The sequence below is a fragment of the Crotalus tigris genome, unplaced genomic scaffold (assembly GCF_016545835.1).
Source record: "Crotalus tigris isolate CLP2741 ecotype Arizona unplaced genomic scaffold, ASM1654583v1 scf7180000019068.10715455, whole genome shotgun sequence".
Taxonomy (NCBI): Eukaryota; Metazoa; Chordata; class Lepidosauria; order Squamata; family Viperidae; genus Crotalus; species Crotalus tigris.
In genome coordinates, this window is record NW_024097358.1 from 4,578,818 (window position 1) to 4,595,735 (window position 16,918).

Here is a 16,918-nt window from a genome sequence, read left to right on the forward strand (position 1 = left end):
TTTGTTAACACATAGATAAAACGGAAAGCTATTCCAAGAATGCCTCTTAAGTTCTGCTTAAGCCTCAGAAGTGACTTTAGAAAATAACCATGACAGCTGGCTGCAATGCAGAAGGGTGCCCCCACCAAAAGAAATCAAAACAACAACACAAGTAAAAATGGGCATCAGAGAACAAACCTCACCAGTTCCTCTTCTGGGAAATGGGTATATTTTGACTGAAGCCTTGCATTTTCTCAGCCCAAACTGCAGAACTCAATTAAGCAATGAACATATATTCTAACCAAGCAGGTGATGAAATTTGGCCAAACAGATGCATCCTGGTTGGTTGAGTGCCAGGCCACGGCCAAGGTTTATCTCAAAGAATGAATGTCATTTGTAAATTCCACCTTTCTTTGCCTTCACTCAACTTTACAGAAGGATGCCAGGGAAAACAAATGCAAGCTTTTATATATTAGTTAGATTTCAAAGGTCAAAACAGGAACACTTTCTCCTTTGTTGTAGCTTCTGTGATTGCTTACATAGACTATTGTTTGGGGTGGAACACAGTACGGGCATGTATAGTTATGGCTTGACTAGGTGAGCAAGATTGACTTGATCTCCAGGCTTAATGGCTGGACATTTCATTGGAATCAATCCAAGTACCACAGAGCAAAAGAACAAAATCTCCAACTTCTCCAGACCCGATTCTTCAAGTCAGATATTAAGCATGTTGGCGTGGGTGGGACTCTGGATTGATTTTTGAGCCACTATATTTAGTTACAATCTTAAGATGGCATTTAGAAAGAAGCAGATGTTGTTTGTTAGCCATCTGCTAGCTTGACTTCCTTCCCCCATTTTCTCCTGATGAATACATGGTTGATCGAGAAAGTTGAACCCCTTGACCATGAATGTGAGTTGCTTAACCGTGGTGGCGCAGTGGCTAGAATATGGTATTGCAGGCTAACTCACTGCCCACAGCCAGGTATTCGATCCTGACCGGCTCAAGGTTGACTCAGCCTTCCATCCTTCCCAGGTCGGTAAAATGAGGACGCGGATTGTTGGGGGCAATAGACTGATTCTGTAAACCCCTTAGAGAGGGCTGTAAAGCACTGTAAAGCAGTATATAAGTGTTAATGGTATTGTAGGCTTACTCTGCCCACAGCCAGATGTTCAATCCTGACCAGTTCAAGGTTGAGTCAGCCTTTCATCCTTCCAAGGTTGGTAAAATGAGGACCCAGATTGTTGGGGGCAATAGGCTGACTCTGTAAACCACTTAGAGGGGGCTGTAAAGCACTGTGAAGCGGTATATAAATCTAAGTGCTATTGCTACTGCTATTAGTGCTGCCTTTTAGTAATATTGTCTTGCATGCAGTAGTCAATATAATCCCAACATAGAATTTCTTGTTTCCAAATTCCTAATATTGCCTCCTTAAAAAGAATCTGGTTCTCTAAACTTGCTCCCGATCAAATTAACATTCAATTCAAATTGTATTTGTACAAGTACTTTTGGAGTTTTTTTATTGTATTTCTTTCCAAAACTTTTACTTTTTTTTTGCCATGACTTGTGATAAAATGTTCCATCTTTCTTATGGTGCTTTCAGCATTTCTTGTTATATGCTTTGTCTACTGTAATAATCATAGATGGAATCGTATACTACCTGTACCTGTATATTTTGTACCAAGTTTTCCTTAGATTGTAGCTTGGAGTAAATTTTTCCCCATAGTCCTTCATATTGATCCACTGAAATAACGCTCTCTAATTGTGTATCTTGTTTATCTTTGAATTTTTAATTCATTCCTTCTTCATGTCCTATTTCAGTAGATCATCTTCGTATTTGTTGGTCTTGTGTGTTACAACTTAACGATGTAAATCCAGGACTTCTACTAAAAGGAACCTGCAGCATAATTACTGTTGTTTCTTTTTCTTATGTTTTAGCAGAGTTCTGGAAATTGGTGTTTGTCTTTCGTTTTCAAACTGCTGCAGATTCTACCTGCATATTCATTTCAAGTGTCACTTCTACAATGCTCCCAGCAGTCTTCTAATTGCTGATTCTTCACTAATAATAATTGCTATTTGTAAAATGGTTTTGAGTGGTTGCATAGATGACATACCAACCTGAAAAGAAGGATGGTGTTTTATATGTATTACGGGTCATAATGCTAAAAATAGATCCTTACCAAAGGTCATTTCATGAGAGGATAGCTGGAGGTGAAATTTGAATTGGGACGACTTATATTTTCCAGTGGCTCCTTCACAGGATTTGGGACTCTTTGCCAAGGGATGCCTAGCTAATTTCATTGTTGCTTGTACTTCTTTTGTCAATCACAAAGATTCAGGAGAGATGTTGGCCTTTCATGCGCATTCCTGGCTGATCTAGCTTTTTAACTGATACCGCTGCTTCCTCAAATGATACGTTATCCTCTGCGAAATTATACAGTCTTTTATTTCAGATGACAGGGGGGCCTTCTGAAGCACCCAAAGTAGGAAGGCGTGATCTACATCGGTAAATGATTTCCATTTCACCCTGCAATTTAAAAACTCCTAGGGATTAGGGCAGTGGTGGCGAACCTATGGCACGCGTGCCAGAGGTGGCACTCAGAGCCCTCTCTGTGGGCACGCACGCCATGCCCCGGAGATGGCAACCATCCTCTTCAACCAGCCGCCCACTAACTTGCCGAGGTCCCACGTGGCCGGATGCATCCCAGTACCCATGCACTTGCTGGCATCTGTGTGCGGGGGCCGATGGTGTCAGGCAGCAGCCGCCCTGGCCCCTGCCTCGCCTTGCCCTGCGACATGGCACCCCCGCCCTGCCTCACCTCACCCCGCAGAACCAGCCTCCTGTCCACCACCCCACCCGCCAGAGACCCCTGGATCTCCCCCAACCCTGCCCGGCCCCCACAGGCATCCCTCCCCAGGAGCAACATCGAGCTGGCCACGCCCACCCGGCTGCCCTGACCACTGTAACCACACCCACACGGCGGGCCACACCCACCCGGCGGCCACGCCCACCCGGCAATACATAAGTGGGTTTTGGGTTGAAGTTTGGGCACTCGGTCTCTAAAAGGTTCGCCATCACCGGATTAGGGGATCCGAAACCACATCATATTCATTGTGATAATGGGCTTTTGGACTGAATTCCCCTTCCCTAAGAAGATAACCAGATATCCAAAGCAGAACAAACCTTGCTAAATCTTTCCTCGACAATTGGAGCTCCACTGTGCCAGGAACTTCCAGAGCAATAACTGGCAATGCATCTGGGAAATGGGAGATGGAGGTGAAAATGCAATAAAGGCTAACCTGAACGCTTCTGTCATTTATCAACTGTATGAAGCCCCAGAATAGATGGGAGGGGGAAAGCTCTGCTTTGCTGACTGTAGCCTGGGTTTCTTGGAAATGTTTCTTTGCCATTCACTCTGAAAAAGATCTGTTGGTATCTTCCTTTTTGGCAATGCATAAAAATACGCCATTCTTTTGTATGCTCGTACGGGCAATATATTGGCCGATCTGGAGTTTCACTCAACCGTCAGCATGCATTTATTTGTTTATTTATTTATGAGACTTATATACCGCTTTCAGTGCAAGCACTCTCTAAGCGGTGTACACCAGTAAGCAATGTGTATATATATATATATTTACATTGCCCCCAACAATCTGGGTCCTCATTTTACCTACCCCGGAAGGATGGAAGGCTGAGTCAACCTTGAGCCGGTGAGATTTGAACCGCTGACCTGCTGAACACAGTCAGCTAAAGTGGCCTGCAGTACTGCACTCCAACTGCTGTGCCACCTCTATTCTATTCTATTCTATTCTATTCTATTCTATTCTATTCTATTCTATTCTATTCTATTCTATTCTATTTATTTATTTATGAGACTTATATACCGCTTTCAGTGCAAGCACTCTCTAAGCGGTGTACACCAGTAAGCAATGTGTATATATATATATATTTACATTGCCCCCAACCATCTGGGTCCTCATTTTACCTACCCCGGAAGGAGGGAAGGCTGAGTCCACCTTGAGCCGGTGAGATTTGAACCGCTGACCTGCTGAACACAGTCAGCTAAAGTGGCCTGCAGTACTGCACTCCAACTGCTGTGCCACCTCTATTCTATTCTATTCTATTCTATTCTATTATTCTATTCTCTCTATCTATTCTATTCTATTCTATTCTATTCTATTCTATTTATTTATGAGACTTATATACCGCTTTCAGTGCAAGCACTCTCTAAGCGGTGTACACCAGTAAGCAATGTGTATATATATATATATTTACATTGCCCCCAACAATCTGGGTCCTCATTTTACCTACCCCGGAAGGAGGGAAGGCTGAGTCCACCTTGAGCCGGTGAGATTTGAACCGCTGACCTGCTGAACACAGTCAGCTAAAGTGGCCTGCAGTACTGCACTCCAACTGCTGTGCCACCTCTATTCTATTCTATTCTATTCTATTCTATTCTATTCTATTCTATTCTATTCTATTCTATTCTATTCTATTCTATTTATTTATGAGACTTATATACCGCTTTCAGTGCAAGCACTCTCTAAGCGGTGTACACCAGTACGCAATGTATATATATATATATTTACATTGCCCCCAACCATCTGGGTCCTCATTTTACCTACCCCGGAAGGAGGGAAGGCTGAGTCCACCTTGAGCCGGTGAGATTTGAACCGCTGACCTGCTGAACACAGTCAGCTAAAGTGGCCTGCAGTACTGCACTCCAACTGCTGTGCCACCTCTATTCTATTCTATTCTATTCTATTCTATTCTATTCTATTCTATTCTATTCTATTCTATTCTATTCTATTCTATTCTATTTATTTATTTATGAGACTTATATACCGCTTTCAGTGCAAGCACTCTCTAAGCGGTGTACACCAGTAAGCAATGTGTATATATATATATATTTACATTGCCCCCAACCATCTGGGTCCTCATTTTACCTACCCCGGAAGGATGGAAGGCTGAGTCCACCTTGAGCCGGTGAGATTTGAACCGCTGACCTGCTGAACACAGTCAGCTAAAGTGGCCATGGGAGGTATTTCTGCCTTCAACGCTAGGCTTTATTTGGCAACCTGGAGAATATTTTCTAGAGTATTAAATAAGGAAAAATAACAATAGCTCTTAGGCTTATGTACCGCTTCACAGTGCTTTACAGCCCTCTCTAAGTGGTTTACAGAGTCAGTATATTGCACCCAACAATCTGGGTCCTCATTTTACTGATCTCAGAAAGATGGAAGGCTGAGTCAACCTTGAGCCAGTCAGGATCGAACTGCAGGCAGTGGGCAGAATTAGCCTGCCATATTGCATTTTAATCACAGCGCCACCAGGGCTCTTAAGTTCATTATTTCGAAGTATGGTGAACCCAAAGGTGCTGGCTGAGGAATTCTGGGAGTTGAAGTCCACATGTCTTAAAGTGGCCAAGTTTGAAGACCCCCTGAGCTATCTTGAACTGACTCCCTTCGACGTCAATTAATTCTCAATTAATTGGCTCCCAACTATCTACATCAGTCCTCTTTACCACCTTCCTTCAGAGAAGGATTAACTGCTCTAAGGCATTCTACAAACCTGCCAGGAAATGGCTCATAATTCTCTTTAATACACTTCCCATGTTACCAACAGATGTGCAAAGCCTGAATCGGAACCAACATTCCAGGAAGACATCAAAATGAAGTATATTGCACACCCCCAGCTGCTATAATAATTTCTGTACGGCTCCTGGTGTGTTCCAAATGACTACAGTATTGGATGTTTTTCAGTTTTGCTGAAAACAAAGGCAATTGCTTTGCGGCAGTTTGGATGCTATAGGTATATGCTTCTTTGGTGCACGTTTTTTTTTTTTTAAAAAAAATAAAGCCTTGTAGCAGTCTTAACAAGATGGCATTTTCTGTTTTTGTAGAAATTAGGTTTTTATTGTCCCCTTCTGCTCCTTTTCAGGAAACGTGGCAAGGCAAGTCGTAAAATGGGGCTAAGCTCACTCAACAAATTTCTCACTTGGCAACATCAATTTTGGACTCAGTTATTTCAGGGTTGTTGTTTTTTTGTTTGGTCTACCTGGTGAGGCAGACACCTGTGAAGCCTTTCTCCTCTCTGTTGCAGTAGGGGTGCAAAAGATTCCCATCTGATTTGCTGAAGAGCACCTACTGGATGATTGATAGTGTAGCCCTGTCCACGCAACACATTGAATCATTGATAAAGATTAAATGTTAAATTTAAAGATCAATGGGAAATTAAAGTTAAGAAAAACTTACTAGGTTATTGTCTAAAAGGTGGAATGTCAAATGAATTAAGATATGTATAGACTGAAGATTATTGATGAATACTAGAAAGGTATTTTTTGTTTGATTAATAGAATAAGAACTGTATTGGTTTGAACATGACAGTAGATAACATAGGGGAAAGAGAGGGAATTAGTTTGTTGTAATAATTTGAGATTCGTACTGATGATATTCAAATGTAACGGAATTACTGTGCTCAGCTGCCACGCTACTTTTCAAATATGTGAATGTAATATTGTAAAACCAATAAAAAAAACTTGAAACTGAAAAAAAAACCACATTGAATCACATGAACTAACCATCTATTTTTAGTTAGCTGTCAAGGTGTCTTTGCAAGAGAGTATTATTTTGTTTTGTTTTTTTCCCACTCTTTCTTACCGTCTTCTCTTGAGGGACAGTCAGCTTTACTGCTTTCTTTGGCACTAATACTACTACTCAGCCATCCATCTCAACCCCTGGCTAACTAAATGAGGATCCTGAAGTCCTGTCTCATTGTCTGTTGCTGGGGAGATGTGGATGGGGGCAAAATAGACACCAGCTGAACAGCAGCAAGATTGAGGGGCTGTGAATTTGTGGTCCAGCTGGATGCCGAGAACATCTGTCTTTGTAATTCAAGATTGGAAAATCACACTGCCCCAATCAAGGGTTGTCTTCAGAATTCATCTGAATATTTATGCTTTGCAATCAGCTCTTTGGGGAATCGCTGCTCCTGTGACAACATGCCGGTCTAACATCCTCGTTCTAATAACATGTTCTTCGCATGTTGTGTCTGTGTTCCTTTTCAGGTGATTATAAACAGCACCATCACACCTAACATGACTTTCACAAAAACATCCCAGAAGTTTGGCCAGTGGGCTGATAGCAGAGCCAACACTGTTTTTGGCCTGGGTTTTTCGTCTGAGCAGCAACTAACAAAAGTAGGTAAATTGCAGTTTCCTTTTTTTAATGTGTTTGGGGGCGGTGGTTATTGTTGGCGTGTTTTTTTCCCCCTTTTTGGTAAGCTCTGCAATAATCTCACCAAATTAAAAGAACAGACATATGGATCTAGTGGGAGTCTTACTGATCAATTTGAAGTTCTTCCATTTTTTTTTCTTAACTAACAAGCAACTTCTCCCTGGGAAGGTGATTAATTTCCTATAATTAGCTGGTAGGAAGTGGCTTGTGGGTGGTGCTAATGATCTTTTTTCTATTTTAATTATTTGGGGGATACCTAATACTCTTATCGCTGCTTTGAGATAATCCGCCCCTTCACATCACTGCAGGTAGGGCTCTTTATAGTCCATCCCAGGACAGATTCATTGGGCTAGACTTGATTATTTTAATTCTTCTCCCTTCAGTGACTACCAATAGAAAACTACCAAGTAGTCTTACTGCTCCAGGGAAGGAGATATTACTTGATTCATTCTTTTAGTTAGATTCCTAGTCCATCTTTCTTCCAGGAACTCTCATACCTCCATCAGTGAGTAAGGTTTATCTCCTGAAAGCTAACACATTGGACTTTGTCCCTGGATGTTTTGTCTTTGGCCATGCTTTTTTTTTTTCTGTATGTTTTGCATAATTGGCTGGGCTCAGACACCACACAAAGCTGAGCATCTCAAAACTCCAACCTGACCAACAACAACAAACATCTCATGGCTTAGCTTCACCCATCACGGGTTGAAGATGATGTGTTGAAACCAATGAGAATTGACACTAACCATCATCTGCGGGGCTGGCATAATGCAACACGTGGCAGGTAAATTGGCAAGAGAAGAGAAGAGTCTCAACTTTCTCTCTGTTGTTTAAGCAAGAGGGGGACAAGGACGTAGCACAGAAAGTAAAGCGCATTAGTGATTGTGTGACTGTAGCCTTTTTGAGTGTTGACGAAAGATGTCAAGGAAAGATGACTGCAACAGAGCCAAGTAACTGAACAACAGCAGTTTGATAATGAAGAATCTGGTGTTACTCTATGCTTTCCTTTTCTGCCTTGAGACAAAACTCATAGTGCTTGTCCCTGCTCTAAAAGAGGCACTTATCTTGACACACACAGCAAACAGTAAAAAAATGCAAAGCATTCAGCCATTAACTGCCTGAGATTGTACTGGCTCCCTGAATGAAATGCCCTTGAGCGTTCTAAGAATTCTCTGTTAATCATGCCATTCTCAACCTTGAAAGGCAATGAGATATTGGAGCAGAGGCCACATTGCCAGCCAATTCAGCTGCAACTTCCCCTACGTGATGGGGAGGGGAGGTCTGGTTATTGCACCGACCAAAACTTTATGGAGTTTGCAGCCTTCCCGTGTGTGAATCTGCCCCTGCGTGCCTCAGACTTCCTTCGTTTCCTCCCCCCCCCTCTAATTAGGAACAGGGGAGTCAAATTTGTGGCTGAACGTATAATGACCCCCCCCCCCGCAATGTTTTTTCATCTTCAACTGTGATGGGAAGGACTGGTGACTGTGTCCTTAAACTATAGTTCACATTTGCACTTATTGTTTTGGTTGAACATGAAATCCATGACATATAGTCAGTGGTCACCTATTTAATAATAATAATAATAATAATAGCAGATGTGGATGTTTGATGGTATTCCATCCTGCGACGATATCTGTAATACCATCAAACATCCACATCTGCCTATCCCAGGTCCTGGGTAAGGACTCGATAGGTAGACAAAATGCCAAATCCAGTCTGAACATCTGGCTGACTGTGCGATGATCGATAATAATAATAATAATAAAGTTGGAAGGGACCTTGGAGGTCATCTAGTCCATCCCCCTGCTCAGGCAGGTAACCCTATGCCATTTCAGACAAATGGCTGTCCAGTCTTTTCTTAAAAACTTCCAGTGTTGGAGCATTTACTGCTTCTGGAGGAAAGTCGTTCCACCGATTAATTGTTCTAACTGTCAGGAAGTTTCTCCTTAGTTCTAGGTTGCTTCTCTCCTTGATTAGTTTCCATCCATTGCTTCTTGTCCTGCCTTCAGGTGCTTTGGAGAACAGCTTGACTCCTTCTTCCTCCTCCTCCCCCTCCTCCTCCTCCTATTATTATTATTATTATTATTATTATTATTATTATTATTATTTCCCTCTTCCAAAAAGAAAAGCAGGGCAATTGGTTAATAGTTTTCAGAAGACCTCGTGTTGCGCCATTCCAGATAGTCCAAAATCTCAGAAGCAATTTTGAATGCAAAAATATTGACCAGGATAATCTGTGTTTTACTTTGGGGCTGTGTCTGCTTTGGTCCTATTGAAATGGGAGGGGAGGAAAACTATGGAATCTCTAATGGAGAGTTGTGGAATCCTTGATGCTCTCTGAGCTTGGTTGTTTTCTCGCAGGCGTTTCATTGCCCAACTTTGCCCAACTAGATGTAGTTAAATGCCTGCAAGAAAAGAGCCAGGCTCAGAGAGCACCAAGGACAGATCAATTTTGAGCTTCTTCTTTATTCCTGTTAGAAGCAACTACAAATTATAAATGCACAACATTCAAGACTGAGCGGGGGAAGGAAGATCAAAGGACCGTCTAAGAAAATGGGGTTATAGAAGATACTCTGTGAACGTGGAGAAGAACAATCCATCTCACATATGGGAAGGTGCATACGATGTCCTTCGATATGTACGTTCTCGTGCTGGCGAGAGAAATCTTGACCTACAAATATTCTTTGCTATGAGTAATGGAGAATTCTCAAAAACGTTGAGAAGTAGCAGCTTCCAGAATTCCTTAGGAAAAGTGAGAATTCTTCAAAGTGGGTGAAAAGCAGACATTTTCTTCAGGGTATTCTTTTCCTTGGAATTCTGTCTCAAGACTGTGAACTGTAACTCCCCTCAGGCCAGCTAACGAAGACGAATACTCCAATATATCAGTTTGGGGAAAGCTGTTGAATAATTTCATAGTGGGCTGTTTAGTGACTGCGGAACAGCAGTGCAAGGACTTGGATGTTCTCTTAAGAGGTGGAGTTGATAAGTCTCTTAACTGGCTGCCTGTCAATGGGTGTCTTCAGGTCATTGAAATGCAGGCCTACAATTCAGAGATGGGTGTGCATCTGCAGTGCGCTTGTGCATATTTACAAAGCCAGTTTGGACTGCAGTACAACATTCTTTCTCATTTTTTCACTATCGTAAATGGCTTTTCCAGTTTGACTTTGAGGCAGGCGACTACGCTATTCGCAACTAATTCTTCTTAGGCCCTTAACCAGAACCACTACATTCCCCCCCCCCATTGTTCTCCCCCATCTGAGGCCGATGAGAAAGATAAATAAGCTCTCACCGTTTTGTTTTTCCTCCAGAAAGCCTGAATAAGGCTTCCCATTTCATCTGTGAATGATTCGTGGTACTTTTCCAAGGGAGTTCATTCCGTTTGGACTGGCCAACTTGCTGGTGATCCCTCTACTGCTCTTTTGATGGGTTTCATCTATCGGAACCCTGACCCTTGTGAAGCGACCCTGTGCGTGGCTACTCAAAAGGGAAGCCCTCTTAGGGTCAAGCGTTTTTAACCCAAGAAAATAAAATATGGATGGTTGCCCGCTTCTTCCTTCAAACGAGAGCTTACCTGAAGGAAACATAATAGTAATAGTAGTAAAGTTGGAAGGGACCTTGGAGGTCATCTAGTCCAACCCCCTGCTCAGGCAGGAAACCCTACACCAGCGGTTCTCAACCTGTGGGTCGGGACCCCATTTGGGGTCGAACGACCATTTCACAGGGGTCGCCAAACCATGCTGTCCGCCATTTTGTTTTCCCCTTTTCCCTAGCTGTCCTACTCCCTCTTATTGGTGGCCACACCCACTTGGGGGTCACCACAACATGGGGAACTGTATTATGGGGTCACGGCATTAGAAAGAGAACCACTGCCCTACACCATTTCGGACAAATGGCTGTCCAGTCTTTTCTTAAAAACTTCCAGTGTTGGAGCATTCACCGCTTCTGGAGGCAGGTTGTTCCACTGGTTAATTGTTCTCACTGTCAGGAAGTTTCTAGGTTGCTTCTCTCTTTGGTTATTTTCCATCTGTAGCTTCTTGTCCTGCCTTCAGGCGCTTTGGAGAACAGCTTGACTCCCTCTTCTTTATGGCAGCCCCTGAGATATTGGAATACTGCTATCATGTTCCCCCCTTGTCCTTCTCTTTGTAAAACTAGACATACCCAATTCTAGCAACCGTTCCTTATATGTTTATTTCTCAAATTTCTAGTAAGGATCTCCTGGCAGATCTGGAGATTTTTTTAATTTTTTTATTTTTTGAGGAAGATTGCTGTAAGATACCTCAGAAGTAGTAGAGATATCCGTAGCGACATAGGGGTCGTAAAAACCTGCCTTCCCACAGCTGTCAAAAGTCACCGCCCGATGAATGTTTCAAGATGACCCAGAAGGAAAATGATCAAACATAGGAAAGTGTAATAAGGTCCTTAATGAACCAGTTTCATTTAATTTTAATTATATTGAAACAACAGAGAGGGCCTCTATGACGCAGCGTCCATTTCTTGCCAGTTGCTTTTTTTGCGGAGATAATGGTGGTGGGGAAAAAAAAAATAGGATATGTGTTTCCTTTTCCCCTTCTCAAATCTAGCAACAGCTTTCGCTAGATGGATGACACAAATCTAAGTTTTAAATGTGATCTCAGCCACAGGGTAACTGGAAGGCTAACTGACAAATTATATTCACAGCCAGGATTTATAACTCTGCTTTCAAATGAATATTTATTCCCATTTTCACCCTGCCCTGTTCTAGCCAGGAAAAGGATGCTTTGGTGAAAAATTGGAGGGGTGGAAGGGGGCCGCAACCAAAGGGAGGGTGGAAAAAAATAATGATAATGAATGTTTGCAGTTCAGCTGAAACAAAAACATCTTTTTGATTTCCTTTCTGCATTTTATCTGCTCTTTTATTGCTCTTCCTTCTCTTCCCCCCCTCCCCCTTTGTCATTTGCTGGGCTAATTGTAGGTTAGTGTGTGGGTGATCATAAAATGATGGGCAGTGGATTAAATCTTGCTTCCTTTGTATTTGTTCTATGTATTTCTCCTTCTTCCCTTCCTCCCTTCCTCCTCCTCCTCCTCCTCTTCATTTCACCTTCATTTCTTTCCCCACTTTCTCTTCTCCCTCCTTCTTCTTTCTCCTTTCCTTCCTCCGTTTCCTCTTCCTCCCCTTTATTTTCAGCTTCATCTCTTCCCTCTTCCTCCCTTCCTCTTCCACTTCTTCTTTCTCCTCCTCTTCCTTTCTTTTTCTCCTCCCATTCATTTTCACCTTCATCTCTTCCCTCTCCTTCTTTTCCTCTTCTTTCTCCTTCTTCTTTCCCTTCTTCACTTCACTCCTTCCTCTCTTCCTCTCTCTCTCTTCTCTTTTTTTTCTCCTTCTCCTTTGCTGAGGATGTTACCTAGTTTGGGTAACGAAACATCTGCAAGAAAGCAAACAAGCTCAGAGAGTACCAAGGATGACTCCTCCTCCTCCTTCTTCTCCTTCTCCTTCTTCTCCTCCTCCTTCTCTCTGCAAACCCTCCTCCCTTATGAACACTGATGATGTTATCTGGTTGGGTAATGAAATGTCTGCAAGAAAACCACCAAGTCCAGAGAGCATCAGGGACCCTACAGTTCTCCTTCTCCTTTCCTCCTCCTCCTCCTCCTCCTCCTCCTCCTCCTCCTCCTCCTCCTCCTCCTCCTCCTCCTCCTCTTTTAAGAAGCTTCAAATTCATTTCAGCAATGTACTGCACACTTGTTTTTGCCTCTCTTCATATTCTTAAAATTAGAATTATCCAGACTTGGGGCAAAACAGATGTCTACTGGTATCCATTAGAATACAGCTGGAGAAGCGGTTCTTGGACTTTGCATCCAAATGGTTTGGCACCAGTTTGCATCCAGATGTTATCTTTCAGTAACCCTGTCCTTATTAGTACAAAATCTTATGGCAAAAAAAAAAAAAACAAAACCCTGAGAGCGTGCAGTACTCTGTAACCAAAGGTGCTGCTTTCATTCATGGGGGGGGGGCAGTGTGGCTCCTTGCCAAGTGCCAACAACTGGAAAGAAAATAAGAGTAGGTGGTAATCAACTGCACGGTTTGTAGATTTTCGGGGTAGGAGTGGGAAATAGGACTTGCTGAACAACTACAGGTGTTTTTGCATATAATAAACCATAAACCACGGTTTGCAAGCTGCGAGCTAAGCTAAAACTGAATGATGGATTAGCTTGTTGGGTGAATTCTTAAAAGCCAGCAAACGCTATGTTAAAATAGTTGGACTCTAAGGCAGAGGTCCCTGACTTTGGCCACTTTATGACTTGTGGACTTCAACTCCCAGAACTTCTGGGAGTCGAAGTCCACAAGTCATAAAGTAGCTCTAAGGTGCTTTAGGAGACTTTCTTATAGAGCAGTGGTTCTCAACCTGTGGGTCGGGACCCCATTTGGGGTCGAACGACCATTTCACGGGGGTCGCCAAACAACGCAGTCCGCCATTTTTTCCCCCTTTTCCTTAGCTGTGCTACTCCCTTTTATTCTATTGGCTTTTGAAAGCCAATAGAATAGACTCTCTTGAATAGAGTCTAATTCTATTGGCTTTCAAAAGCCAATAGGAATTGTCCAGGCTGCCTCTGCCCTGCTGAGCCCGCCAAAAGTCCCATTCTGCAAATGGTGCTGCACCAGTTGAGTAGTCCTCGACTTACGACCGGTTGAGTAGTCCTCGACTTATGACCGGTTGAGGGGGTCGCAGCATTAAAAAGGTTATAGAGAAACAGAAAGTGCATTTATCTAGCTTTTTCCAATGTCTTGAGTATTTTTGGTTTTTTTCCTACTCTTTCCTATTCATGGAGAAGAATTCAGAATTGGAGCAAGCTAGTATGTCTACTAAAGTCTTATGTCTGTATATGCCCACCTTTATGGCAGTCTGTGACACCAAGACATAACCCAATATAAAATGCATTTGTTTTTCAACTTCCATAGCTCTAGAATCCCAAAATTAAGGCAACGTTTTGGTCCTTGTGTTCCCATTTTTAGTTTGCTGAGAAATTTCAGGAAGTGAAAGAAGCTGCCCGACTAGCCAGAGATCGGTCACAAGAAAAAATGGAAACTTCCAGTAACCATTCACAAGTAAGTCATGATCTGACACCTGTCTGAAACGATCTAGGGCAGTGTTTCTCAACCTTGACAATTTTAAGGCATGTGGGCTTCAACTCCCAGAATTCCACAGCCAGCACTGGGGGCTGGACTAGAAGACCTCCAAGGTCCCTTCCAACTCTATTCTGATTCTCTGTCTGCTCTCTATTCAAGGACGCGGGGACGACTGATTTGTCCTATCAACCTTGCAAAAGGCAAGACTGGCTTTTGACCGAAAGCTTTAAGAGCTTGAAATAAATTTTTAATAATTTAAAATAAAGCATTGGCTGAGAAAAATAAGGATTTCCTGTAGATTGGCTGAGTTTAAACTTGGGCTAAGCTGTTGTTTCATCAGCAAATTGTGATTTACTGCTCTGTTTGTGAATGCAGTCTCTGACTTCTGGACATCAGAGCTGAAGGTGATACTACAACGTACGTAAAAACCAGGGGTCCTTGGTGCTCTCTGAGCTTGCTGGTTTTCTGGCAGATGTTTTATTAGCCAAACTGGCAAGAAAACATCAGCCCAAAAAAAAACCAAGCAAGCTCAGAGAGCACCAAGGACCCCACATTTCAACGCTGAGCTACGAATATTCTCCTTTATTGGCATGTGGAAAATCACAGGAAGAACATGGTTCCTTTTGACTACAAAGAAGGGATCCTATTGGAGCGTTTTAATCCTCCCAGCTCAGATTTAACTCTCCCCATATTAAAAAAAAAAAAAGTGAACATTTCCTGAGGAAAAGATTCTCAATTTGTCCTTCTCTTCCCTTCTCATTTGCATTTCTTTATATACTAGGATTTTTTTTTTAAAAAAAAAATGTCACTCTTTTTCTTGGGCTCTGAGTTGGCATGAATACAACCTATGATTTTGCTAAGGGATCAGTTTGCATCGACAAGAATATTGTTTGAACATATTGTATCGATTCTGAATGCTGGGGGGGGGGGAAGTTTTCAATTAAGAAACCCATGAATGCAAAAAAAAAATATATGTGTTCTTTTAAGGCAGTGGTTCTCAACCTGTGGGTCGGGACCCCATTTGGGGTCGAACGACCATTTCATGGGGGTTGCCAAACAAGGCTGGCCGCCATTTTTTCCCCTTTTCTTTGGCCACGCCCCTGGCACCCGGTGATGTATAAGTGGTTGGGGGTCACCACAACATGGGGAACTGTATTATGGGGTCGCGGCATGAGAAAGGTTGAGAACCACTGTTTTAAGGCAACATCTGCCCCCACTCTCCTTGGTCTTTTGAAAGGGCCTGGCTTTGCCATCTAGACTTGGACCCCAATGAGGGCATCTACCCTGGAGGTGGTTAGTAGATCAGGAGAGGATTCCATCTCCACTTCCTTTATGCACCGGCCCTTTTTTTTAAAATGTAGTTTGGTGTTCATCTTTTCATTCCTATTGTTGACGGTTTGCATTTTTTTCATGCTTTGACAATGCTGTAAGCCGCCCAGACTTGCTTGACAGTGAAGCAGGCAGCACATAAACTGAATAATGAAGATTGTAAAAAATTTAAAAATTATTGTAAATAAATAATAAGGCATTTTTTAAAAAAGTATTTTAACATTTAATACTGAAGATTTTCTGGAATAGCGGGAGGGTGTCCATCTTGAAGGTGAGAACTGGGCTCACTTCCAAAGATGGTAGAGGTGCTATTGTATGTTTTGCAACATGATCTAACACGCCAAGAAGCGGATGTGAGGGCGAGCTGGCTGCGACATCTGTCACCCCATTGATCGCCAGGGTTGATTCGGCTGATCTGGCTGGCTAGGCGGGTGTCCCCTTCCTCCCTCACCGCTCCATGTGCGTCCCTCCCGAAGCTGCGCGCTCGGTGGAAGAGGACGACCATCCCAGATAGAAGGAGTGTACCGATCTTTGGTCAAGGGTATACGATAGCTGCGCTCCCCTGCTAGAACCTCCAAACAAGCTCAAGGTCCATTTGTAGGAGAACGTAGGGTAGTCAAGCTTCCAAGACCTCCAGACACATCCAAGTGAGGCGCTGGATGTGGCAGTTTGCCATTCGAAAAAAAAAAAAAAGATGAGAGGGGAGGAAGGAGTAGGGAGGAAGTAGGACGGTTAGAGGAGATGGGGAGGGGAAGAGAGTAGGAGGGGAGGAGAGAAAGAGGAGGGAAGTAGGGAAGGTTTAGAGAGGGTGGACGCAGCCTGGGGGGAATGGGCAGGCCGTACCAATGGTTAATTGTATTTTGTATGAATAAATGGAAAATAAAACTTTTTTTTTTATTAAAAAGTTTTATAAATTTTACAGAAAATAAAAGACAATACAAAAACAAAAAACAACATATACAGATAAAAAACAAACATTACCCAACAAAAACCCCCTTCCCCCACCCCTACCCAAACCCCCCCTTCCCCCCCCAGGGCCTCCCAGAGCAGAATATAGGCTTAATTAAAAAAAGTTAAAAAAATTTATATTTATAAAAAAAAGAGAATATAAAATAGAATATATATATATATATATATATAAAGTTAAAAATTATGAAAAAACTATATAGTATTTTTTTATATCAAATTTAAATTGTATGAATTTTATCCATTTATCCCAAACAGCAAGAAATTTCTCTTGCGTTTGCCCCTTTAAGAAAGCTGAAATCTTTGCCATT

At 42.5% G+C, this 16,918-nt stretch overlaps 1 protein-coding gene across 4 annotated transcripts in view; it reads left to right on the forward strand.

Annotated features, from left to right (window-relative positions):
• HOMER2 (homer scaffold protein 2) overlaps nucleotides 1–16,918 on the forward strand; it is a 68,145-nt gene that overhangs the window by 30,245 nt on the left and 20,982 nt on the right. For 3 of the 4 annotated variants that reach the window (XR_005558598.1, XR_005558597.1, XM_039358820.1), the window contains exons 3-4: nucleotides 7,045–7,176; nucleotides 14,199–14,291. Coding sequence is in view for 2 of the 4 variants with exons in the window: in XM_039358820.1 (XP_039214754.1) it covers nucleotides 7,045–7,176; nucleotides 14,199–14,291 (225 nt within the window). In the remaining 2 variants the exon portion in view is untranslated. The remainder of the gene's footprint in view (nucleotides 1–7,044; nucleotides 7,177–14,198; nucleotides 14,292–16,918) is intronic. The other variant, XM_039358821.1, reaches the window with a different exon arrangement.